Source organism: Marmota flaviventris, chromosome 2 (genome assembly GCF_047511675.1).
Source record: "Marmota flaviventris isolate mMarFla1 chromosome 2, mMarFla1.hap1, whole genome shotgun sequence".
Taxonomy (NCBI): Eukaryota; Metazoa; Chordata; class Mammalia; order Rodentia; family Sciuridae; genus Marmota; species Marmota flaviventris.
This window is the reverse complement of record NC_092499.1, coordinates 56,702,770-56,729,537: the sequence shown is the minus strand read 5'-3', so window position 1 is coordinate 56,729,537 and position 26,768 is coordinate 56,702,770. Positions and strand designations below refer to the sequence as shown.

Below are 26,768 nucleotides of genomic sequence, written 5' to 3'. Positions count from 1 at the left end.
TTCAGTTAAAAAAATAATGCTTTCAGAATCTGAGATGCTCGAGTTAACAACAAAAAAAACCAGCCCAAACTAAAAAATTATGCATGCGATTTTGAATTCGGTCCACCATGCCCCAAGAACAAAACGTTCTTTCTCGGCCTCAAATATGTGGAGCACTGAGAAAAATTAAGTTATCCCAAATGCACTCAGCAACCCGTGCTCCTCAGAGATGGAAGGAAAGGATAACAAATGCCACTTCGCGAGTGGGGCTGGTACAGGAGCCGGTAGGCGGTGGCCGGGAAGGGCCAAACTTAGTCAGGCCTTCGTGGAGCGCGCCAGCGGGGTCTGTAGTCTGCCTCTCCGTCGAGGTAGGGTGCAGCTGAATAGGAGATGAGCGCGCTTCCTATAAAGAGGAACCTAACTCTGCGCAGAGGACGCGCCAGCCCCATACCGCGGCAGCCTGGAGTTACACAAATTTTATAAACACAGCGTTGTCCTCGCGGGATCCGGTTAAGTCCCCGTGAGACGCACCGTGACGCAATTCTTGAATGTGCCAATCCCGTGCTAGTTTGAGGGCGGGCCTTTCAGATTTGAAATCCCAGACTGTTTTGGGTGAGAAGGAAGCTCGAGAGACAGGTGAGCGTCGCTCTGCGCCGCGCTGCTGCCCCCAGGTCCGCGGTGCTCCTGAGGCGCGAGCTCTGGGCTCCGGGTGCCCTCTGCGAGGAGCGGAGCTGGGGCTGCCGCACTCTGGCCCGCCGGGCCGTTCACCCAAGGTAGGAGCACCTCTGCCCTCCTCTCCAGCCGCGCGGGCGCCCCCTCCCTATCCTGCCGGCCCTTCCGCGTTCTGGACTCACGCGGGCTTTTATACGCTTCTGGTGGTGGCAGTGGTTTCACGACTGCGCACTCACTCGGTGTTGCCTGTCCATGCGGTTGTCGATGGTAGAATCCTCGCGCGTTGATTTGGATGGCGAGCGCACCACGCGTTTGCTCAAGAGTCAATTCTAGGGAGAGAATCTTTGGTTAGAATAATTATCAGGTAGAAAAATTGTTTGCCGCGGTACCCCACTCTTCACCGCGGGGCCCAGGACTCACAGGGATATATAGATAATGGAACCCTCCAGTTTTTTGGTTTGTGTGTTGGCGAGGACGGTAGAGAGGACTTTAGCCAGGGGAATTTTACCATTGAGCCACATCTCCAGCCCCTTTTTACTTTTTTTTTTTTTTTTCCAGTTTTAAGACAGGGTCTCACTAAATTGCTTAGGGTCTCGCATATTTGCTGAAGTTGGCCTTGAGATTACCGGAGTGCGCCACCCCGCCATATGTGTTTATTTTTTTACAGAAATGAAACCATAATCCTGACCTGCTTCCTTTTTTAAATTTCGTATTTCTTGGAAGCTTTCGTGTTAATATATATATAGATAGATAGATAGATATATGTTTTGTTGTTGTTGTTGGGTACATTGAATTAAATTTCTTATATTTTATTTTGAAATTTATTTTGACCCTTATTGGTGGATGTCTAGTCTAGGTTGTTTTTTAATTTCCCTGGTACTGCAGTGAAGGTCATTGTGTGGTGGTAGCTTTTGTTGCTTGTTGCTGGAGAACTTTGGCTTTGAAGTCCAGTAGACTTGGTTCCTGCTCTTTCTCACTGTTAAGTGTGACCTGGGGCACATCACTTAACCAACTAGTCACAATAACAGTACTTATCTCTGTCTCTCTCTCTCTCTCTCTCTCTCTCTCTCTTTTTTGTAGTTGTAGATGAACAGAATGCCTTTATTTTATTTGTTTTATTTTTATGTGCTGAGGATCGAACCCAGAGCCTCATGTATGCTAAGCAAGTGCTCTGCCACTGAGCCCCAGCCCCTATAACAGTACTTAGTTGTAGTAAGACTAATTAGAACAAATTAAAAAAAAATTTTTTTAAATTAAAAAAAAGAGTTGCAGTAAGATTATATAGTGGCTGGCATGATGTTAATACTATTCAGTAGATGTTGGCTATTATTAATATATATTAGTATTAACACTAATATGAATTTGCATTCTTATGGTTCTGTAGAGAAAATAATTTAGAAGAATTTTGGTGTCAGTGGTATAGACATATATTTTGAAATTAGTCTCTACCAATCTGATAAGTAAAACGTTTTAATTTGCATCTCTTCATTTATTAGTAAAATAGAGTGTTAGATGAATCATTTATTGGCCTTTTGTATTTCTTCTGTCAATTGCCTTTCGTGTACTTTGGCCATTTTCCATATTGATAATTCTTTAAAATTGGTTCATTGTTCTCATTGAGTGTCATGTATATTAGCCCTTTGTCTTATATGCCAAGTCCCCTGCCACGTCCACACACATTTATTTGCCCATTAACTTAGAATTTTGTTTCTCTTAACTCCACCTACCAGTTTTTGTTAGCGTACTCAAGATTTTCAACCCATTCCATTATGGTAATTATTACTACAGCTACCACTGCAGTAAGTCCCCAGAAGAATTTATTTTGGGGAAGAGTAGCATTCAGTATCATATACAATAACAGTTGTTTAGCCTTAACTCTTTACATATACTATGTTTAAAGCCCACCTTTTCATAAATGTTTTTTCAGCTGAGTCTTTGTGATGAATAAAGGGCATTTTTTCCCCTAGTTTATCAGCATTTGTCAGTTTTTAAAGTAGATTTTCTAAACAGCCATAAGCAATTAAAGAAAACAGAAGTATACAATTTTAGAATTCACCGTCTCTAATATGAGAAGATTTCAGAGATGTCCCTCAGAGTAACAGGCTTAAGTTTTATTGAAGGGATAGGAAAAGGGAAAGGGGACACTCTACAGAGAGAAAGTGGGTCCTTTCATAGAGGAGAGAGACAATATACCTCTCCTGCACTCAAGTTTTATTGTGGATCCTAGAGAAGTTTCCATAGTTCCCCCACATCTACCTGTTGACTTTTGACTGACAGCACAGTGACATCATGACTTTCATGTACCTATTGCCAGTTTTTTGGTTTCCTTGTGTGTATGTGTTGGCAGTGAGGGTAGAGGGGACTTTACCCAGGGGAATTTTACTACTGAGCCACATCCCCAGCCCTTTTTTCAATTTTTTTTTTCCAATTTTAAGACAGGGTCTCACTAAGTTGCTTAGGGCCTTGCAAATTTGCTGAGGTTGGCCTCATTGCTATTTCATGTATCCTTGACCCATGCTGAGCAGTTCTAATTGGATTCTTAATAATTTTAATGATTCTTAATAATTACAGGTTTTATGGTCAGGAGGAATTATCCTTACGGAATCTGGTGTGTGAAAAGAGTCACAAAAATCTCTACTTTCAACTTGGGTTGAAACGTGGGTTCCTGTTATCAAGGTTATTTCTTGTTTGCATTTCCTTGCAAATAACAGGTAGTTTGCTGAAGAATGTGACAAAACCTCTCTACTTAGGCCAGGCAGGGCTGCATGTAAATTGCATTTTAGCAAAGAGTGTGGGGGATCGGCACAGTGGCCCGTTTTATAGAATGTCAATTAACCTTGTAGTCACACCATTCTCATCTGTCTGTCCCCTAACAACTTCCATCTATTAGATCCAGTCTGCTTGACCTTCAGTATGTTCTATTCTTTCTTCAACTTGAAGAATACAATTATTTTTGAAGAGATATTATTTTTACTTATATTAACTTCACATATATGTCTAGGCAGTGACCTTTTTTTGTCATTTTTACTGCTAAAAAGTGTCAAATTGCTTTTTATTTCAGGAATATTTACTTGCACTGTTTGTTCAGTTCCATTGTTTTGCTTTTCTTTAGGGATTCCATTTATGTGCTATTGGATCACCACTGTCCATCTTCAGTTTCTTTATAACTTACTTTAAAACTATAATTTCATCTTATTGTTTCATTTCTATTGTTCATAGTTGTTATTATTTTCCACCATATTTATACTCCCTTATGCTACTCTACTTTTATTTTCATATCTGTGATTCTTTTTCTTGTGTATATTTATGGGCTACAATATTTTAAAATATTTATTTTTTAGCTTTAAGTAGACACAGTAACTTTATTTTTAAAAATTTTTTTAGTTGTTGATGGTCCTTTATTTAATTTATTTATATGCAGTTCTGAGAATTGAACCCAGTACCTCGCACATGCTAGGCACACGCTCTACCACTGAGCTATAATCCCAGCCCTTTATTTTTATGTGGTGCTGAGAATCAAATCCAGTGCCTCATGCATGCTAGGCAAGCGCTCTACCACTGAGTCACAACCTCAGCCCTTATGGGCTATAATTTGATATTTCGATACATGTATACATTATGTATCAGGATAGTTAGCATATCTGTCACCTCATCAGTTTTATCATTTCTTTGTGGTGAGAATAGGAACTTTCTTCTAGCTATTTTGAAAAATATAATACCTTAGCACTAAAACTTCAGAACGTATTCCTCCTATCTTGTGCCACTTGACCACCATTTCTTCCCAATCTCCTCATATTCCCTCTTCGCGATTCCTTTTTCGTCTCCTCTTTTCCAACCCTCTCCCCATTCTCTGGTAGCTACCTTTCTATCCTCTCTCTCTCTTTTTTTTTTTTTGCAGGGTATTTGGGGCACTCAACCACTGACCCACATTCCCAGCCCTATTTTATATTTTACTTAGAGACAGGGTCTCACTGAGTTGCTTAACACCTCGCCATTGCTGAGGCTGGCTTTGAACTCGGGATCCTCCTGGCTTAGCCTCCAAAGCTGCTGGGATTACAGGTAGGAGCCACTGCGCCCAGCTCTGCTTTTATAATGTCAGCTTTTTACAAATTCTACATGAGTGAGATCATGCAGTATTTGTCTTTCTGTGTGGGGCTTGTTTCACTTAACATGATTTCCTCCAGCTTCATCCATGTTGTCTCAGATGACAAGATATATCATTCTTTTATAGCTGAGTAGTATTCTATTGTATAGATATACCACATTTTCTTTATTCATCGGTTATTGGACATTTGGGTTGTTTCCCTCTTGGCTATTGTGAATAGTCTTCAGTGAACATGAGTGTACAGATTACTCTGACATAGGGATTACTGGATCATATGATAACTCCATTTTAATTTTTTGAGGAAATTCCTTACTGTTCTCAACAATGGCTGTACTAATTTACATTACAACAACGTGTAGAAGGGTTCCCTTTTCTCCACATCCTTGTCAACAGTTGTTTTCTTTTGTATTTTATAGATAATAGCCATTCTAACTAGAGTGAGTGGGTATCTCAATGTACTTTTGATTGGGGGGGGGGGGTACCAGGGATTGAACTCCGGGGCACTCAACCACTGACCCTATTTTCCCATTTTATAACCTCTGTTTCATCAAAGGTTGAACATTGATAATGATCTGTTTTCTTTGTTCTGCCCTTTTAACTAGGGAATGGGGCTTCAGATCTTTCTTGGGTGACTATCCAGGTTTGTTTTTCTTCTATAGGTATTCTGCAGAGACTCTATGGTCAGAAAATCCTAGGTAATTTTTTTTTCATTGCGTCTTCTCTTCCACTAACTGTTTAGCTTCTTTAGAGTTTCTGTTTATCACATAGTGGGAAAGAATAACTCTAGAGGAACTTCTTGTGTCTTTTGGGGAGAGAATAGAATTTGAGGATTTTTTCAGAGTCTTGATTGTTCACCTTCATCCTGCTACTTGTTTGAATTAGTTGGAGAAAGGGTAGGTTGTTGGAAGAAGCTCTATGCTACTGATTATTGGAGCCTTTCAACGTACCCATAAATATCTGTCTTTAAATTAAAGCAGTTCTTTATGTCAGTACAGAATTGGCCTGTTTTCAGTGCTACTAGTGTGTTTGCAAGGGTTTGATAAGGGTTTGAGGAACTGAGACTGGGAAATCTTGAACATACTCTAATAATTTTCCCCTGTATTTGTCCATGAACATTTTTGGTTATGAGAAATAGTATAGCATTATTGATACCCTTTAAAATGAACAATAGTGATTATCATAACTCCCAGTGCTTCTGACACTTAGCACAATGAGAGACATACAAATAAATGCATTAACATGTATTTTATGAAAGAATTACAATGGTTTTCCTGTCACAGGATCAAACTTCCAAGACCCCCTCCTCATTATATATTGAGTAATACTCTTTTGTTTCCCTTTTCAGTTATAAATTATTGTATAAAATACTTTATATGAGTTTTTAGGTTGCTTATTTATTTAACATAGAAGTTATGTAGATAATATGCTTGATGTCTTTTTTGATCTTGATTAGTCAGTTCCAGGCCTCTTGGATTGAAATGTTTTGTTTTTTTTTTTCCCAAGAATTACTTTACGAAATTTGTGGTTCCTCACCTAGAATCTTAATTTCTAGGTATGGGAAATAAAATTCATATGTAAGAATCAAGTTAAAAAAGTCTAAGGGGTGGGGTAGTAGCTCAGTGGTAGAGCATTTGCCTCACACATATGAGGCACTGGGTTCAATCCCCAGCACCACATAAAAATGAATAAGTAAATGAAATAAAGATTTTTTTTTTTTTAAAGAAACTGCTTTTTGGCCTTTTGGCTAAGATCAAGTGTAAAACAAGTCTAAGAACTGGTATGTTCAAGTATATGATTTTCTCCAAAAATTCTAAATAGCATTCTTTTTTTCAAAAAAATTTAGAATAAATATAATTTACTTTCTATTTGAAGGTTTTCAATTAGGACCTCATAATCTAAGTGTTCTGGAGCATAAAAGTCAGCATTGGAGATTATTTAAATAATTGAATAGAATTTTCAGCCCTTGTTTTTGGACATTTTAGATGCTGCCTTAAAATTTAAGTGCATAAAGGGAAATGCCACATTTGTGAAACTTAATCTTTTTTTTTTAATATGTTTTGTTTTGAGTTATAGTTGGACACAATACTTTATTTTATTTATATATTTTTATGTGGTACTGAGGATCGAACCCAGATCCTCACACATGCTAGGCGAGCATTCTACCTTTGAGTCCCAACCCCAGCCCCAAAACTTAATCTTTTATAACAATATAATTAATACTGACTGCCTATGTCATTGCTTTTTGATGCAGATATTAGATTGAAACATCTAAAACTTAATATTCAAATAAATTTCAAAACAGATATTCAAAACTCAGTAGAGCTATTGGATATATTATTTGGTGGATATTGTTTTTTGTAAAGAAGTAAAATTAAAGACCAAGTTGCTCATCTATTGAAAAATAATAAAAATGAGACTTTAAATAAATAAAATCCTAGTCAGATTTGTGAGATGTATAGAATATCTAGTGTTTTTATGAGTAGTTGAACCTTTTAATTGAGATATTGTTATGGAAAGCAAATAAATAAAACTTTCTGCACTAACCCATGATGATGATTCGTTTCCCATCGAACTGCAGGTTTCTCTGGACACACTATCCTGAAAATTGTGCTTGATTGGATTTTCTGTTAGGGGGATTTTGTTGCTACTGTCCTTATCAAGATGATTACAACACCTTTAAAACATCCAGGAATTCATTTGTCTTCAGAGACTTCTTCTCAAAAAAGAAATATGTCCATGGATGCAATCTTTTTTGACAACATTCCTTCAGGCACACTTACTCCTATAAAAGATTTGGTCAAATATCAGAATTCCTCTTTAAAATCTAATGACCACAAAAAGAATCAGTCTTTAGAAATGACAACTCCTAAGAATAAAAATATATTTCAATCTACCATGCTAACAGAGGTTACTACATCTAACAGTTGTCTTGATATCAGTGCTATCAAGTCCAACATGGATGCATTAAAAAGTAAAGCAAATTATGAATCACCAGGAAAAATATTTCAAAGAATGAAAGAAAAAGTACTGCGTGATAAGCAAGAACAAGCATCAAGAAACAATAGTTTGTTGGAACCACCGAAAAGTGAAAATCATAAAATCTTTACTCCTAATAAAAATGAAAAAAGACTATTGCAGCATACCTGCTTCTATGAAGAAAAGGAAAATAACTCGTTCTTATCAGATAACAATTCACTAAGAGGTTAGTTTTATCATGTGTTGGCTAAACAGCTATAAAGTCATAAGTGTTTTAATGTGTCAGATATCTTAGGTGCTTGGGATACAGCTATGAACAGAGTGCTTCAAAATCTCTGCCTCTGTGAGCATAGGTCACATTCAGGTAAATTAAAAGAGTATTTTTTATGGTATAGTTGAAGAGGAAAAGCAGGAAGAAGCAAAGAAAGGAAAGGCAGAATAAGGATGATGGGGAGACTTGGAGGGTGTTGTAATTTTCAGTGGAATGGTGAGGGTAAACATCAGTGAGGTGGCAGTTGAGCCCAAAAATTTGAAGGAAGTGATAGATACAGGTACTTTGGGAAATGGAGCATGATCCAGACACCTAAGTAACAGCTGAACATGCCTGGAAAACTCGGATTAACTATGAAGTTATTGTGCCATGGAGTAATAGACTGCCCAAAGAGGAGAGGATAAGAGAGGGTCACATAATATAGAACCTTATTGGTTAAAAAAAAAAAAAAATAGAGGCTTGTTTTTTACTGTAAGCAAAATAAGAAGCCATTGGAAGGCTTTGAGCAGAGGAATGGCAAGATCTAATTACGTTTTTGAAATATCACTCTGGCTGTTGATTTGAAATAGAGACACTACAATTATGCATGTGACAATACTAACTTGGTCCAGGAGGTAGGTGTGATTGAATTAAAAAGTGGTTAAAGTCTGGTTATATTTTGAAGGTGGAATCAATAGATTTGATTCATAGGCTGGGTGTGGAATATAAAAGAGAAAAAGCAATATAAAGAATAATTCCAGGTTAGTTAGTTGATTGGTTGGTTTGGGGTTTTAGCCTGACCAACTGGAAGGATAATTTAACTGAACTGGTATAGATTGAAGGAAGAATGGTGGGAGGACCTTGTTAATTTTTCATCAGGTTAATTTTGGTATGACTATTAGAAATTAGCAAATAAGTCAGTTAGACTATTGGGAATTTTTAGTTGGAATTTAAGGAAGTTATAAAGGGCAGAGAAGGACATTTGGGAATTATTAGCACCAAATAATATTTAAAGCTGTGAGATTAGATGGGATCATCAAGGAGTTAAGTATAGAAAGAGAAAATGTTCAAGGTCTGAGCCTCTAACATTTAGAAGATAGAATAAAGGGTAGAAGGCCACTGAGAAAGGTAATTAGGAAGAAGGAGAACCAGGAGAATGAAGCCAAAGAAGCTGAAAGAACAAAATGCTTAAAAATGGAAGGAATCAGGCCTGGGGCTGTGGCTCAGTGGCAGAGCGCTTGCCTAGCACGTGTGAGGCACTGGGTTTGATCCTCAGCATGACACACAAAAATAAGCAAATAAATTAAAAGCATGCTATCCATCTACAACTACAAAGAAAATTTTTTTTTAAAATGGAAGGAGACATCAACGATGTCTGATTCTGCTAGTAGGTCAAGTAGGCTAAGATTTGATCCTTGGATTTAGTGATTTAGAGATCACTGATGACTTGCATGAGGGCAGTTTTGGTGGAATGGTAGGAATAAAAATGTTACGAAAGGGTTTAAGAGAGAATGTAAGTAGAGAAATTGGCATGGTGACCATAGATAAAGTGTTTCTGAGGGAACAAAGAGGTAATGAGAATTGTTAAAGAGTATATTGTAGTTTTTGATATTTGGTGAAGTAACAATATTTTTATATGCTTTTGGGAATAATTCAGTGGGAAGAGATGAATGGATTGCTTGTATGATGTCCTTGAATAGTTGAAAGGAAATAGAATCTAATGCATAAGTAGAGATTTGACCTTAGCTAGGACACAAAATTGTTAACAAAAACGAAGCCAGTATGTAAATACAGATACTGGTGGGTCATTGTAAAATTTTACACATAGTCTGAAATATGAAATAAGATCATCAACTGAGTGAGGATCACTTGGATTCAGTGATTTAGAGGTCACTGATGACTTGAATGAGGGCAGTTTTGGTGGAATGTTCAAGGCTCAGACCTTGAACATTTTCTCTTTCTAGACTTAACTCCTTGATGATCCCATCTAATCTCACAGCTTTAAATATTATACAGTATTGAAATTTGAGGAGGTGGAGGTTTGAATAGTATAGGAGAGGAGAATAGTTAATTATCTAGGCTTAAATTTGAGTTTCTGGGTGACATTAAAGAGCTACTTGAGATTTGTGGGCATGAATTTAAAGGGGGACCAATAAATATGGCTGTAAGTTTTCCTCTAGCCCTGTTTAATTGCATAGATGCTGGTGTGCAATAGGCAGGGAGTTAAATATTATCTGAGTTATAATTTTGCCAAGTAAGATGCAGTGACAGAAGGACAAAAGAGTTGAGGAGGAGTACAAGAGTATAACAATTAGCCATGAAATTTAAGCTTCTTTTTATGACATCATTATAATCAAATCTTTATATTAAGATTTATAAGTCCAAAGTGGTATACATATTAAAGCATAGTCATTTCTTATTTTTTTCAAGTATAATATTTGACATTAAATAAACCCAGTTTTTCTTTCTCTAGCACAAATTTAAATCTATAATCATTCCGTTCATGAGTGAAAGAATCTCATTTCTATACACCTTTCTCAGTGGCCTTCTACCCTTTATTCTAACTTCTAAATGTTTCTATACACAAGAAACATTCAAGACCTAGTTGTGCGGTGGCGCACAACTCCAATCCCAGTGGCTTGGGAGACTGAGGCAGGAGGATCACACATTCAAAGCCAGCCTCAGTAAAAGCAAGGCACTAAGTAACTCAGTGAGACCCTGTTCTCTAAATAAAATACAAAATAGGGCTAGGATGTGGCTCAGTGGTCGAGTGCCCCTGAGTTCAATCCCTGGTATCCAAAAAAAAAAAAAAGATCTAGTATGTAAATCAGAATAAAGTGTATAAAGTGCAAGCAATACCAGAAGTCCTTATTTATCATAGATGTCAATAGACTTCTGTGCCTTTGAAGGCCTACAAAAGAGATTTCAAAGCCATATAAATTATGGTTAAGTCTGCTATTAGATTCTCAACATAAAATTTTTAAAGAATAAGTAACCGCTCTTCAACTGTTCTTTCATGTTTTAGAAATTTATAGAAAACAGAAGCAGAAATTTCAAGCCTGGGTGGTATTTCATGCGTAATCTTAGCATACCCAGTTTGTGGCAGCACCAGAATTTTATTCCATATTTTAGGTTTCTAAGTCTAGTAGTATATTATTTGGTCCCCTTCTCCTTCATTCCCAGAGTTCTTGGCTGGAAGTGTGAATCAGCCTGTAGGCCACTGTGTGAGACTGTCCATCTGTCCTTTAGTCAGGTTCTCAAGCAGGGCTTATGCCCAGCCACATGGGGCCTTGGTACCCAGTGCAGATGGTTGGTGTGTGTTGCTATATGGAGGTCAAGCCTGTCCTAGGTGCCTGAACCAGGAGCCTTGTTACCCCTTGCATGAGGTAGGGCCAGGGCCCAAGATACTGAAAGAAATAGTAAGTATAGTTTTGTCTATATTGGGCAGATTAGACCTTAGAGAAATTTATATATATATTTATACATATATAATGGAGTAAAGGCATGGAAAAATAATAAAGGGAAAATTTATATGACGGTCATGTTTTGCAAAAGTGCACCATACTAGTCTGATCATTATTGAACCTAAATGTCTTTATTTCAAGATTTTAAATAGGCATTTTTTTATTAAGCATAACTAATACAATTCAACTTGTTTTTAAAAAAAAAACTCAGCCTCAGTTCAAGAAGTTCCTCTAGAATCATCAAATATTCTTCCCATCAAACAAAAGATTCAAGACCAGAATGAAAAGAAAGCACAACTGCACAATTTAACTTACGGTAAAGTGTTGTCTTATTTTGTCTCTTTTTTAGTTTGTTAGTTCAATGTATTGTTAAATGTTGTAGATAATTATTTTCCTATTGTAGGCAATAAATATTGACTGTGGACAAATGGTTGGATTATAAAACCCAGAGGTACTCAGAGAAATACTGGGTAGAAGGGAGGTACATTCCTAATGTGAAGTCTTTTTTTTAATATAAGAGTTTTAAATTGTTATTTCTTTTAATTTCATGTGATTCTTCTGTAAATTTTATTTTGTGTTTTTTTGCAGAACTTCCAATTCTAAACCAAGAAAATGTTTCAGTTGCAGAAGTATCAAATAAGGCATTAATTAGAGCTCAACTAACTAAACAAATTCTGCACTCAAAAGAGAATACAACTGGAACCACCAATTCCAAAAAGGACACGTTTGTTTTAGAAGGCAATGATTCTGCTTATGAAAAACTCCAAGATACTAATGCTGAGATTCTTAATACTAATTGTGTTCCTATTAAAAATGGTAATCAATTAATGGTTTCTGATAGTGAAGTGATAAAAGATGGGACTTCACAAGAAGAAATTAAGGAACAAAATGAAAAGTCAGTGTCTATAATGACTAGCCTTCCAGGTTCCATGAATGATACATGTAAAATTGTACTTGCAAGTCCAAGATTACATTTAACACTACCTTGGAATTCAAAAAGAAATAGTTCAAAGATTTCTCCTCAAAGTGTAATTCAAACTATTAGAAATGAAGTTAAAAAAAATCAGGTAGGAAATTTTTTAAGGCAGATATTTATTTCTGTTTGTATCACTTGTTCTTAGCTGTGTTTTTTTGTTTGTTTTTGTGATTCTAGGGATGGAACCCAGGGCCTTGCGCATGCTAAGCAAGCACACTACAACTGAGCTACCCCCAGAACTGTTACTCCTCTTTCTTTAAGAGGTTGAACTCTAATGCTCTATTATTATTTACTATAGCAATAGTGTGGCATGATAAAAAGAACAGTGAACTGAAAGTAATAAGACCCTGGTGTTAATGTTTATATTTCTCTATTCTAGTTGCACATCCTTCAACAGTTTACTTATGAACATTGAATTCATTCCTGCTCTGAAATTTTCTTGCCTGATTTTGGGGTACAAAGAGAATACTTGAAAAAAAAAAAAGGAATTACAGCATCTAAGGATTTGAAGATTTACGATGTAGAGTGATTCATAAAAGAGTTTTTTAGAACATCAAACTCTATTACATTAGGATAAATTCTCTGAAGGAATTGGAATGGAAATACAGGTTTAAGAAGAAAGGTATATGGGGCTGGGGTTGTGGCTCAGCGGTAGAGCACTCACCTTGCATGTGCGAGACCCTGGGTTCAATCCACATACAAAAATAAACAAGTGAAATAAAGGTGTTGTGTCAACTAAAAAATTTTAAAAATTAAAAAATAAAAAAAAGAGAAGGGTATAAGTTTACTTATTTATTTCAAAATAGATGTATTCAAATTTCATCTGAATTTTATTTATTTTCTGGGGTACCAGTAATTGACCCCCAGGGGTGCTTAACCACTGAGATACATCCCCAGCCTTATTTTCTTTATTTGTTTTTATGTGGTGCTAAGGATCAAACCCAGGGCCTCGCATATGCTAGGCAAGCACTCTATGGCTGAGCCACAACCTCAGTGCCTCCAGCTTTTTTTGTTCATATAGCTCATCTGTCAACTTTGTTCAATTCCATGCTCCAGGACTTTCCCTAACTATTATATCTGAAGAATCATTCCAATTATCTCACATCTTAAACTTATTTCTATTAGTAATTATTGTCTGCTGACATCTTAATCTTTATCTTTTTGGATACCACCACATTACTTGCCTCCTGCTTCCACCAAACCCCTCCTCCCCTGCCTCCCCCCCCCCCCACACGAGGGCAGCCATTTTAGTTTTTGCTGCATCCCCATTGTCTAGAATAGTGTATAGAACTCAACAAATATTTACTGAATAAACAATGAATGAATTCTAGAGGCAGCAGAATTCCGCAGTTTGTGACCCTTTTGTGCCATTAATTAGATGTGTTTGACATGAACAAGTTATTTAACTAGATTTTACAGTTTCTTTATCTGTAAAATGAAGGTTATAGTACCTGCCTCCAAGTGTTGTGAAGATAGCATGTGTTAATACAGCTAAGGTACTTGGAACAGTGTTAGTATTAGTTTATACTGTAATATTATCTTCATCTGACCAATGCTTTGATGTATCTCAGGTAGTTGCAAATGTGGGGAGTAGGGGAAAAAAGGAATGTTTTTTATTTTACTTTGCCCAAGTCTTACCTATAAGACTATCTTCCCATTTTAACATTTTCTGATGCAGTATAAAACCACCACTGGAGAATTTGTCTTTATATGTAAATGTATAATATCATATAATGTAAATGACAATTCAAATTAGTTATCTTATAAATTTTGGGTTTTGTTCTCATCAGAGAGAGTTCAATCTTAAATTACTATGAAATATAAACAGTTTTTTTTTTGCACAGATGTTCATAGAAATTTTTCCGCTTGAATGGGATTTTACTCATACTAGAAAATTAGTTTTCTGAGCTATTCAAATACTTTCACTTTGAAATAAAATGCTACTAAATGTATATTACCAGCAGTCACCAGAGTTTATAGGAAATTGAAATGCACCTGTACATCAGCTTTATAAAACAAATGGTCTAATTGTTTAAGGGACAAAGCTGATGGTCTGTAACTCTTTTTTCTTCTAAATTATTAGATCCCTTATGATAATTTGTGTTTTAATACATTAACATTCTTATATAGATGAGTATAAGGAATTGCTAGGATTACTTAGATCTAAGTTTTTTCTTTATAATTTAATTTGTAATGTCTATCCTGGAAGTAGTATAAGACATGTTCTTTGCTTAATGCTTGATTAGGTAATCCAGCTTCAAGAATGGATGATTAAAGTCATCAATAATAATACTGCTATATGTGTAGAAGGAAAACTGATGTAAGTATAACATTTAAATATTCTTGTAATAAAATTTAAGAGGACATTTGTCTAAAAGCTTATAAGTAATACAAGAGGGCTGGTGTTGTGACCTAGTGGTAGAGTACTAGCCTGGCATGTGTGAGGCCCTGGGTTCAATCCTCAGCACTGCATATAAATAAATAAATAAAAGACCCATTTGCAACTTAAAAAATATTTAAAAAAAAATAATACTAGCGAAACCAAGCACAGTGATACATGCCTATAATCCCAGTGATTTGGGAGGTTGATGCAGGAGGATTGCAAGTTTCAGGCCAACTTCAGCAATTTAGAACCAATATAACTTAGTGGCAAAGCATCCCTGAGTTCAATCCCCAGTACAAAAAAAAAAAAATAAAAGAAATAGTATCTTTCTATAAAGCTATAAAAACTTTGTCATGAGGTTATAAAGGCAAAAATGTACAATGGTTATGCAGATACTCACCATATTGATTGCTACCAGCTTTCTTAGTTTTTGCCTGTTTTCTCCAATTGTTCTTTAAATAGTGAGAGCTCAATTTTATAAGGTGCTTTTTTTTTTTTCTGAGGGGCTAATAAGTAGACTGGTATTATCTGCTTAATTATGTATGATCACTTAATATTTACTACTTGCATTTTAGTCCAGATCCTCAAATCTCAATTGGGAAAACCAGATATAAATTACTGATCCAGAAAATAAATTTAAATTATTGAAAACTTTGCCATATAGCTACATATTAAGTAATTGTCTCTTTTTGGTTCACCCTAAAATAAAATAAGAGATTCATCTAGGTACGTGCCACTCTGTCAGCACCAGTTTTTATTTTCAAAACCTATTCTTGGTGGTAAAACAAATTTTGTAATAAAATAGTATAGGATTTCAGTATTTAAAGTTTGTACATGGAAGTTTATAAAGTATGTGTTATTCACTTTGCTTGCCTTGTGCCCATTTTCTTAATATCCAAGATGTAGTTTAGATTGTCTTTAGGAATCCTATTATTCATGCTTACACCAGAATGACTTGGGTTATTTATTTACCCTCTTTCAGGCTCAAGTTTCTTTATCTGTACAATAAGAATATAGTATTACATACTTTTTTTTGCAGTACAGAGATTGTACCCTAGGGGCACTCTACCACTGAGATATATCCCCAGCCCTTTTCATTTTTTATTTTGAAACAGGCTCTTACTGTCATTTAATTTTTATTTTTAAGATGTGGTCTTGCTGTGTTGCCCCGGCTAGCCTCAAACATACTATTCTCCTGCCTCAGCCTCCAAAGTTTCTGGGATTACAGGTGTGAGCCATCACACCCAGCCCTGTAGATAGATTTAAGAATTAAGTAAGTTAATATTTGTAATACAAAAGAAGAGTGCTTTTAGAGTATCGTTTAAATGTTAAATAAAGCAAAAAAGAATGCAAGGAGAGAATAGTGTATTTAAGTATAATATATGAGTTTAATCCCATTGGCTGAGTTAAAATAACTTCCTTATTATGTTTGTAAATAGCATGTTATTATCTAATGAGTGAGAATGTACTTTTCCAAAATGGAAGATGAAAACATCTGGCTATGTACTGTGGGAAAACACACACACATACACAGAAGATTAGATGGTTCTGATCTGTTTTTGTTGTAATTCATAATTTACTATGAATAAATTAAAGCAATTGATTAGATTTTGTAAAATTTAATTATGTTTCTATAATAATTCTAGCTACTTGGAAGACCAAGGAGGAGGATCACCAGTTCAGGATAGCCTAGACAACATAGCAAGACCACATCTTAAAAAAAAAAAAAAAACTACATTTCTGCACAAAATTTGAAACATTAAAATCTGTGGGAAAGGGTCACAGAAAATGTTCTTTGGAAGCTTAGTATCAGTTAAGCTGAAGTTGCAAATATCGCCAGCACAAGATAGAGAAAGCTCTGCCTCCATCCTAATGATGTATTTTATATCAGGGACATGGTTTAGCCACAGTAAGTTTCTTAGCACATACTCTGAGGACCACATTAGTGAAGCAGTTAAGTTCTACTGTAGTGTTTGTCACTCAAATATTTTGTAATTTGATTAACAATATTGGTATTGTTACTGTAGCTAGAATGTAGACGTATATATGTGTTTTGTGACTCCTGATAAAATGTGAATATTTTGGCCTTCACTAAGTTTTTTTTGTTTTGTTTTGTTTTTTGTTTTTAGAGACATGACTAACATATATTGGCACAGTAATGTAATTATAGAGCGGATTAAGTACAATGAACTTAGGACTGTATCAGGCAACATTTATATATTAAAAGGATTGATAGACAAGATTTCCATGAAAGAAGCAGGTAAATAAGTATTATTGTTAATTGATAAGTTATTTTCGTAAGTGAAGCAATTAACCGTGTTTCTAACAGTAATATATATGTGTGTATATGTGCTTTTTTAAAATTATGAATAAATTAAAGCAATTGATTAGATTTTGTAAAATTTACATAAGAATTTTACAAAATCATTTTCTTGAATTTCATAATTGTTACAGTTTAAGTTTTTGTGATTTAAAAATTCAAAATTTCCTATTTATAAGGAACTGCTTTATAAGAATATAATTGAGCTCCTTGGTTTCTGTCTCTATTAAACCTCGCTGACATAACCCTCTCTGGGTATAATCTAATTTGCATATTCCTTGCATACAGTCTAATGTAGGTCAGAAAACATTCCCAAATATTCTACTTTAAATTTTTGATTACCAGCAACAAGTTATAGACTAGTTCTTTAGTGGTCCCTTGGTGATGCTTGGCAACCTACTGTATTTCCCTAATCTATTTACTTTCCCATCCTTCCTGATTACTATTTCATGTTTTTTTAAATCTCCACCACCTTCTCCCTCATACATTCTCAGGTAAAGAGGATAGAACGAGAGGGGAGTACCTGAACAATAGGAACATTCAGAAGAGAATTTCCCCACTGCATTTACTTATCTGTTTACATCCAAACCTGCTTTCATTGTGAATGTACTATCCATGTTCCTATGTATTAGTCTTTCCATTTAAATATTAGCTCCATTTTTCTTCTTTTACTTGAGGACATCACTCCAGTAATTTTCTCTTCTGTTTCAAAAGCAAAACACTGCTCTTTTAAGCATACCTCTTTCAGCCACTGCTCTCGTTTACATAAAAATAACTCTCAGAAGATTTACTACATCAGATTTTTCTTGAGTTCTCTCTCCCTTTTTTCTAGAATTCTCTTTAATCATGCCTTAACCCCCATTTCTTAAGCAAAACATCCTATATGAAAGTCACCAGTGGCCTCTACATTGATAGATCCAGTACACACTTATACTGGATTTAATCTACCTACTTCCTTGAGATACTTTTTTAATTTGACTTCTGGAATACCATATCTCAATTTTGATGCTTCTTCACTGCCTGTTCTTTTTTAATTTATTTGTATATTTCTCTCTTCTTTACCTCCAAGTAATGGGGTAACTTAGGGCTCTTTGTACACTCATTTATGTGCTGAATTGTTTTCGGTTTGAAGTGCCAAATGCCAGTGTTATAATAATTTTTTTTTTTTAGTTGTCAATGGGCCCTTATTTTATTTATATTCAGTGCTGAGAATTGAATCACACATATATACAGGTGCTCTACCACTGAGCTACAACCCCAGCCCCCAATGTTATTTTTCAAACCAAGACCTCCTCTAAGTATCCAGTTCATTTTCTATCTATTTGGCATCTCCATTGAGATGTTTATAATTATCTCAGACTTAATATCTGATCTTCCTTAAATCTGCTTGGCCAGTACTCTTCCCCACTTTTCCATGCTTCTACTGAATAGCCTAAATCCTTGGAGACATTTTGGGATGGCAGAGTACTAGGGATTCAACCCTGGGGTACTATAGTACTGAGCTATATCCCTGGCACTTTTTAATTTTTTTTGTTTTGAGATGGGGTCTATCTGAGTTACTGAAGCTGACTTGAACCTGCAATCCTTCCAACTCAGCCTCCTGAGACACTGGAATTATAGACATATGCCATCATGCCTAGCTCCTTAGAGCTTTTTAAACCTTTTAGTTTTAAAAACCATTTTTAAACCTTTTAGTTTTTCTCATACCCACGTCTAGTTTATCAGTACAACTTGTTGGCAGTATCTCCCAAAACACCTTTAAAACACTGATCTCTATTGCACCACTGTAATCTAGACCTACCTCATCTTTTGTTTCAGTTTTTTGTTTGTTTAATACTGGGGATTGAATCCAGGGGTGCTCACTAAATTGTTTAGATCCTCGCTAAGTTCTGAGACGGGTCTTGTACTTGCAATCCTTGTATCTTAGCCTCCTAAGTCACTGGATTATAGGTTTGTACCACCACACCCAGCCTTTTGTCTCAATTAATATAATAATTGTCTCTTAATTAGTCTCTCTTAATTAGTCTCGTTCTTTTTCCACTCACTTACACAGACTCTTCTCAGAATAGCAGCTAATACAATTCTATTAAAGTAAGTCAGATCTTGTAGCTTCTTTGCTCAAAATCTTTCCATAGCTGCCCATCTTACCCTAAATAAATGTCCAAGTCCATAAAATGACCACAAAACTTCAAATTATAATCTCCTATGCACTGCATCTGTTATCCATTTGTGTAACCTTCTAATACTAACCCCTCATATCACTGGAACTACACTGATTTTTTTTTTTTTTTTTATGTATTTATCTTTTAGTTGTAGATGGACACAATCCTTTATTTATTTATCTTTATGTGGTGCTGAGGATTGAACCCAGGGCCTCATACATGCTAGGCTCTATTCCACTGAGCCACAACCCTAGCAACTACACTGATTTTATTATTTCACAGTCAGACCAGGTATCCTCTTGCCTCATGGCTTTTTACTTTCCTCTGCCCTTCTTACATTCTAATTCCACATTGCTACATGGTTCATTCCCTCTAATTCTTTAGGACTTTTGCTTAGCATTTCAGTGAGGTATTTCCTGACTATCCATTTTTAAAATTGCTGTTCTCCCATGAACATCCTTATCCCCTTTCCCTGCAGAACATCTAGCAAACAGGACATTTTACTTGTTGGTGTGCTTAACTGTATATACTAGAAGACCAGTTCTACGAGGTCAGAGATTTTTATTTACCTTGTTAACTGCTGAATCCTCACTAAAAATGACTGCACATAATAAACAAAAGTACATGCTTCTTGACTGATTTAGTGAATTAATGATATCTCTTTAAAATTCTAGGCTTTTGGATAATTATTGTTGTCATTTGTCCTTAAATAGGATATCCATATTATCTCATAAGGAAATTTATGTTTGGATTTCCAGAAAATTGGAAAGAATACATTGATAATTTTCTAGAGCAATTAAGGTAAAGTATTCTTTTAAATTTTAAAAAAATGAACATTAATAAAGTATAATTTACGTTTAATAAATGTATGCATTTTAGATGTAAAATATAATGAACTTCACATACATGTACTTGTTTTTTGGGATGGTACCAGTTTTGAAGTTCTTTTTGATCTCAGAAGAGTTTCAGGAAAAAATAATACTTTGTAAGTATTTCTGTCATGTTGAATAAATCTAAAAGGGAAATAAAACTTTCAGCATATTTCTAGAAATATTCTTCATTCACCTACCCTTTGAAGGACATAATGCTGTTTAATACCTTTTTTCTTTTCATTAATTCTTAGTAGTTATTCACTGTCAGCTACTTAACAGGCACTGTAGTTAGCATTGAAAAAAATAAAGAGTGTAAATAATTCTTGTCCTTAAGGAGCCCATAGGGGATACAGAGCTTAAAGTTAATCAGAGTACAAATAACTTAGGGATAGCAGTTTTTTCTGTAAGGGACCAGATGGTAAGTATTTCTGTGAATATGTTGTGTCTGTTCCAGAAGATCTACCTTGGCAGAAAAGTAACCATAGGTAGTATGAAAATGAATTAACCTGTCTGTGTTTCAATGAACTTTATTTACAAAACAGTCAATTGACAGGACTTGCCCCATAGTTTTCTTATAATATCAGCTTAAGTAGGAATTAAGAGCATACAGTAGGAATCAGTTATGTTTTTATGAATCCTCTGATTCAATATGTTGAATATGTGGAATAGGGATGGAAATCTGGAAAAAATAAAAATGTAACATTAAAAAGTACAGTTGGCTAGGGGAGGGGGAACTTTATCTGAGGGTTTTCCTTTATTTTTAGGTTTAGTTTTTTTTGTTGTTGTTGTTTTTTGTTTTTGAGAAATAATATTAGAGAAAAAAATAATATAATTATCTTTAGGGCTAATGAAAAGAACAGGGAAGAGGCCAGAGAAGAACAGAAAACTGCAGGGTTTGACTCTGACATACGAAAATCAAGGAAAAATGATGCAGAAGAAAACCAAACATATGTCGTCCAAAAGGCCAGCACCACTTATGACCTTGATTGTGATAATTTGGGTACGTCTGGTCTTTTCTCTTAGTATAGAGGTAGCTGACAGACTTCTGTTTCATCCTTTTGCCAAACTATAATAGTCTGCCTTATATGCACCACCCCCATCAAAAAAGTATGAACATTAATTTATAGCCCTAAGTAAGTTTTTTGTTTTTTTTTCAAAATAGGCTCTTTAATGTAGAAAAGCAGCTTACCTTTGCTGTAATCATTTATTGAACTGTCCATTATTGTACTCACAGAAATGAAGAATATTAAGTGTAGTGGATTGCCAGGACCTACAGAAATAAACAATGGCTATAATAATTGTCAAAATAAACCACCAATTGACCAAGTAAATAATACTAGTCAAAATACAGGAGGATCTTACTTTTCTAAGCAGGTAAGTTATTTACTGTACACTGCTTGTTTAGAGGGGTAATGTTGTATTTGAAAAGGTTTAAAAGACACAAGTGTTGTAAGTACCAGTATCAGTTTTGTGGGTCAGTCCAACCTCAGAAACTAAAAGTAAAAGGGACTTTATTTGGATCTTTAAAAAAGTGTTCCATAGAAGGCTGGGAAAAGTGAGAACTTATATTGGACAAAAGAGGTTAATCTACTAAAAGACAATAACAAATTTTTTTGTGAAGAAACTGCTTTTAGTGTTGAACCAGGTACTAGCAATAGGGCCATGTAACCAAGAGAAAAAAGAAAAAAAAAAAAAAAAACCTGTATATGTAGTAAAAATATCCATAGAATAAGAATCCACTAACTTGGTTATGCATCTTAACTCTCTGGGCACAGTGTAATTATCCATTCTAGCTGCCTGAAGTCAGAAGGCAACCAAAATCCACAATCCTAGGTCATAGTTGGAATCTTCTTGTACAAGTCTTCACTTGAAAGCCTCCTGAATCCATTTTGAAAAGCTCTTTTAATATTGTTTTTATTGTGACTTTGCTATAATTCTCATAACTTTTCATTAACTTTGGAACTCTAGGTAAATGTCTTGATATTTATTTTCCCCAGTCTTTAGTTGAAAAGTGAAATTGAGAGCTGGGTATGGAGGTGCATGCATATAATCCCAGCAACTTGGGAGGCTGAGGCAGGAGGATCTCAAGTTTGAGGCCTGCCTCAGCAACTTATCTAGGCTCTAAGCAACTTAGTGAGATCCTATCTCAAAATAAAAAAACAAAAAGGCTTGGGGATTGGCTCAGTGGTTAAACACCCTCTGAGTTCAATCCCTGGTACCCCCCCCCCCCCAAAAAAAAAAATGCTTAAAATCCTGTTTAAATGGTAGTTGTTGAAATAAAAGCAAATTATCTCCTTTTTTTGAAGGAATTGATTGGAAATAAAGAATATAAAAAATTGTCTTCAAAGAAACATAAAAATTGTGAAGAGATAAATAAAAGGATAATTAAAAATCAGAAGCAAGGTAATATATTTTTAATGATTTTGTAATGATAAGAAGTTACTGTTGAAATGTTTTTAATATGTTAAACGTGATCTTATAAAAAATTTTTTAGTACCTTTATTTGTTTGTTTAGTGTTTTGTGATGCTAAGGATCAAACCCAGGGCTTTGCACGTGCTAGGCAGGTGCTCCACCACTGAGCCACAACCCAGCCCCAAAATTTTTTAATTGAAAACAATAAACTGGGGGCTGGGGTTGTGGCTCAGTAGTAGAGTGCTTGCCTAGCATGCCCGAGGCACTGGGTTCGATCCTCAGCACCAAATAAATGTAAAATAAAGTTATTTTAAAAAAAAGAAAAGAAAACAATAAACTGTTTTAATGGCTTTAAATTTTTTTTTACATGAAATGATTTTTATAATAAAATAATCAGTTACTTTAAAAACTACGTTATGCACAGGCCTACCTTCTCAAGTCTTGGTACTAAATAATTTTATTTAGATTACAAAATTATACATAATCTTAAGTACACTTACAGAAATGTTCAAAGACTGAATCCTTTCATTAAATGAATACTATAAATTAGTTTTGTGTTGTATGCATTTTTAGAGTGATTTAATTAAAATCTTATGTATCAAAATTTAAAGAGCCTTTCTCTAAATATTAGCGAGTTCAAATTTGAACATTTATTTAAATCCATCAGCCTAATAGCATTTTTTTTCTTTTTATGTTTTTTATTCCTGTATATGAAAATGAAGAACATTTATAAATGTGGTGAGGAAAGCAATAATGCTTAGATTGCCGAGTTCATACATATTAGGTTAAAGTATCCAAAATAGGCAGAATCTTTGTCAAGATTATTTAATAAAATGATTTAAAATATTCTGAATAGAAATGTTTTTTTTCAAAATTATAATTTCAAAATTTTCCAATTTTCAGTTGAACACTTGAATTATATGAGGAATTAGGAGAAATAATTTCTTCATGATTTGAAGATCTATGATGCCAGTGAAAAATCTTACAGAAATTTTTTGGGTTACTTTGGATTAGTACTACTTCTTCACAAATTATATTTTAGAGGCTTTTCTTCCCATATTCAATATTATTATTATTTTAAAATTTTTTTAGTTGTAGATGGACACCACATCTTTAATTATTCATTTATTTTTACGTGGTGCTAAGGATCAAACCCAGTGTCTTACACGTGTGAGGCAAGTGCTCTACCACTGAGCTACAACCCCAGCCCACAGATTCAGTATTATGTATTAGTCTTTCATTTTGTTGTTGATCTTGTAAACAGTAGCATATAAAATGTGTAGTCTGTTGTTTTATGATTGGTATGATGATTTGAAATTTATATGTATTTATAATTATAATGGGAAATTTAAATTTCGAATTTCACTTAGTTTAGCTTCTGATTTCTCAAGTTTCACATTAGAGCACTGCACTCAACATATTTTCTTTAGTGACATGATATGGTAAAGAATTTTCAGTTATTTAATTTTGGTTACTTTCCCATGATAATTCATGGAGTTGGCAGAGATTCAGTGAAGGTTTGTCTCTGACTACCTTCAGGGTTGAGGTAGAGCTATAAAGATTAGAGTTCTATGTTCTCCTAATTCCATCCTTAACTAGCACAACTATTGTTTCATATTTTACATGTCTAGTCAGGTTTAGTGACCTTAGTGGTTTTCTTAATATCTTCTAAATATTTTAGTTCCAGAGAGTTAATGTAACAAATATTTGTTTAGTGTCTACAGTATACATACACATTGGTACCAACAATAGCAAAAATGTCTGAACATGAAAATAAAGTTCTTATCATTAATGTTTTTTTTCCAGTCTAATTAAAAGAAAAGATTAATATGCAGTTATAATGCAGGACTCATTTTCAAACATAGCATGACTTTAAGTGTATGCTGCAAGCTTAAAAGAATAGCTTTCATTCAAAAGAAAGTTTGTAGATTAAACTGGGTTAGAGAATTAAACCAAAACAGGTATTAATTTGGTTTGTAGAAGAGTGAGGAAACTTTACATGTAGAGTGAAAAGCATTAAAGCCAAGAACCAAGCAGATGTGAGAAATAGCCAATGGTCTTATAGAATATGGTTCAGATTTGAGGACAGTGAAAGACTGGAACTTTATTGAAGGCCTCTCAGAGGAGCTCGTATGTGTACCAGTAGACTGAGAAGTCGTTGGTAGGTTTGTATAAATAATCTGGTATGCTTAAATTGAAAGAGGAATGATTTAAATTTACCTGTGCTTCAGGAAGATTAATAGGACAGTAGGATATACAATGGAACTTGGTAAAAAATATTGTATATTTTATGTTAAAATTTTTTTCTATACTAAAATTTATTTAGACGTAATTTGAGATTTTTGGTTCTGTTTTTGTCTTGTGAAATTAAAGAGAGAACTGAAGAATCGGATGTACCCATTGATATTCTAACCTCAAGAGAACAGTTTTTCTTAGATAAAGAAAGAAAATCCATGGCTGTCAAGCAGAAGGAAGCTTATGTTTTAGTAACACCACTGAAAACTAAAACATTGATAGAGCAAAGATGCATGAAGTATAATCTGTCCTTTGAAACCATTAAAGCAATAACAAATTCTGCAGTGCCAAAGCATCAAGAAGAAACTTACAAGTCAGACTTAAACAAAACTGTAAGTCCCATGAGTATATCCACTGAGATTCTGGAAAATACATTTGAGTGTAGTGAGCATCATAATAGTGAAAACAAGAAAAATTGTGATGAATGTCATTTACTCACTGTCAACCAGAAAATAAAAACGCCTAGCCCTAAAAATGAACAAATGGTCACCTATGACTTTAAGAAAAATGCCGGGTCACTATCAAAATTGAAGAAAACTGAAAATCAAGAAGCTATGTGTTTTTACAATCATCAGTCATCACTAAATTTGTCAAGTGAAGAGAGTAAAATTAAAAAGGAAATTAGAAGGAAACCAGAAACAAGAAATACCAAAGAAACAATGGTTCAGCTGAGAAAAAGCACAAGAAATTCCACAAGGACTATCTCAGTGATTTCAGAATCTGAAACTGAGGAAGGTGAAAATGAATTTCATATTAAACAAAAGAAAGCTAGATCTTCTGCTAAAGAAACTCTTCTGAAATCTGGTGTTAGGAATAAGCTTCCAATTATTGAGGGAATGGGATCCGATGAAACTAACAGGCATCCCTTAGAATGTTTACCTTCATTAATTCAGGATGACGAATGGAATGAAAAGGAATCACAGAAACTTCATTTGTAAGTAGTGGCTACAAAAGTGTTAAAGACATAAAATACATCAGTAAGGGGCTGCTTTAGTGACTTGTAACCATTATTACTTTAAGATGCCAATAGTGAGTTTTCAACAGAGTGAGATTGATCTGTTGTGTCTGTTGCTGGTAACTCAGGTATGATAAGAATTGGATTTGTCTACAGAAATTTCACAGTTTGGGTAATGTGGTAGTACAGAAACCAGGTAACAATTGAGTAATCAAGAATGAATAGGAGGGTAAACACATAAAGACAACCTAGATGGACAACCCAAGAAATTTGGCAATGATGGGGAATAGAAAAATTTGGGGCCAAAAGCAGGTGTGAAGATAAGGGAAGATATTTGGTTGCTAACCTGCTTATTTGTAAGATGGCTAAAGCCAGGGTATAATGGTATGCTGATGGAAATGATCTAGTGGAAAAAAGGAAAAAGTGATTGATTAAAGGAGAGAAGGATAACGGGAACATTCTGTTTCCTTTGAATCCTTCCAACCTTATAACATTTGGTCAAATCTGCTTTCTTGAAATATTTTTCCTCAGGCACTTCCATGGCATTGTATTCTTCCAGTTCCTCAATAGTCCTCCTCTAACTTATTTTATTCATTAATTTACTTATTCATTATCCCTGGGGATTGAACCCAGGGGTGCTTTACCACTGACCTACATCACCAACCCTTTTTTATTTTTGAGATAGGGTCTCACTAAATTTAGGTCCAGCTGAGGCTGGACTCAAATTTGCAGTCCTCCTGCCTCAGCCTCCCAAGTTGCTTGGATTATAGGTATGCACTTCCATGCATGGCCTCTGCTTATTTTCAGACAGAGAAGGTAATTTTCCTTCTTACTCTTCAGATTCTTATTCTAGGCTGCTTTTGTGCTATGGTATCCCCCTTAGTGATCTTATGTCCTCTCAAATTCCAACTCTCTTTTTAATATAGTGATTTTCAAATCTATCTAT

General features: G+C 34.8%; 1 protein-coding gene across 2 annotated transcripts in view; it reads left to right on the top strand.

Moving 5' to 3' along the window:
• The first annotated feature begins 557 nt into the window (after positions 1–557).
• The window catches only part of Mis18bp1 (MIS18 binding protein 1), a 37,429-nt gene continuing 11,218 nt past the window's right edge, over positions 558–26,768 (top strand). Inside the window, exons 1-11 of one of the 2 annotated variants that reach the window (XM_071607866.1) lie at positions 558–615; positions 7,335–7,958; positions 11,658–11,762; positions 12,035–12,513; positions 14,669–14,742; positions 16,935–17,065; positions 20,001–20,088; positions 21,002–21,159; positions 21,394–21,533; positions 22,466–22,562; positions 24,946–25,801. In XM_071607866.1, coding sequence (XP_071463967.1) covers positions 7,418–7,958; positions 11,658–11,762; positions 12,035–12,513; positions 14,669–14,742; positions 16,935–17,065; positions 20,001–20,088; positions 21,002–21,159; positions 21,394–21,533; positions 22,466–22,562; positions 24,946–25,801 — 2,669 coding nt within the window. In that variant the 5' untranslated portion in view covers positions 558–615; positions 7,335–7,417. Of the gene's footprint in view, positions 753–7,334; positions 7,959–11,657; positions 11,763–12,034; positions 12,514–14,668; positions 14,743–16,934; positions 17,066–20,000; positions 20,089–21,001; positions 21,160–21,393; positions 21,534–22,465; positions 22,563–24,945; positions 25,802–26,768 lie in introns of both variants that reach the window. The other variant, XM_027929827.2, reaches the window with a different exon arrangement.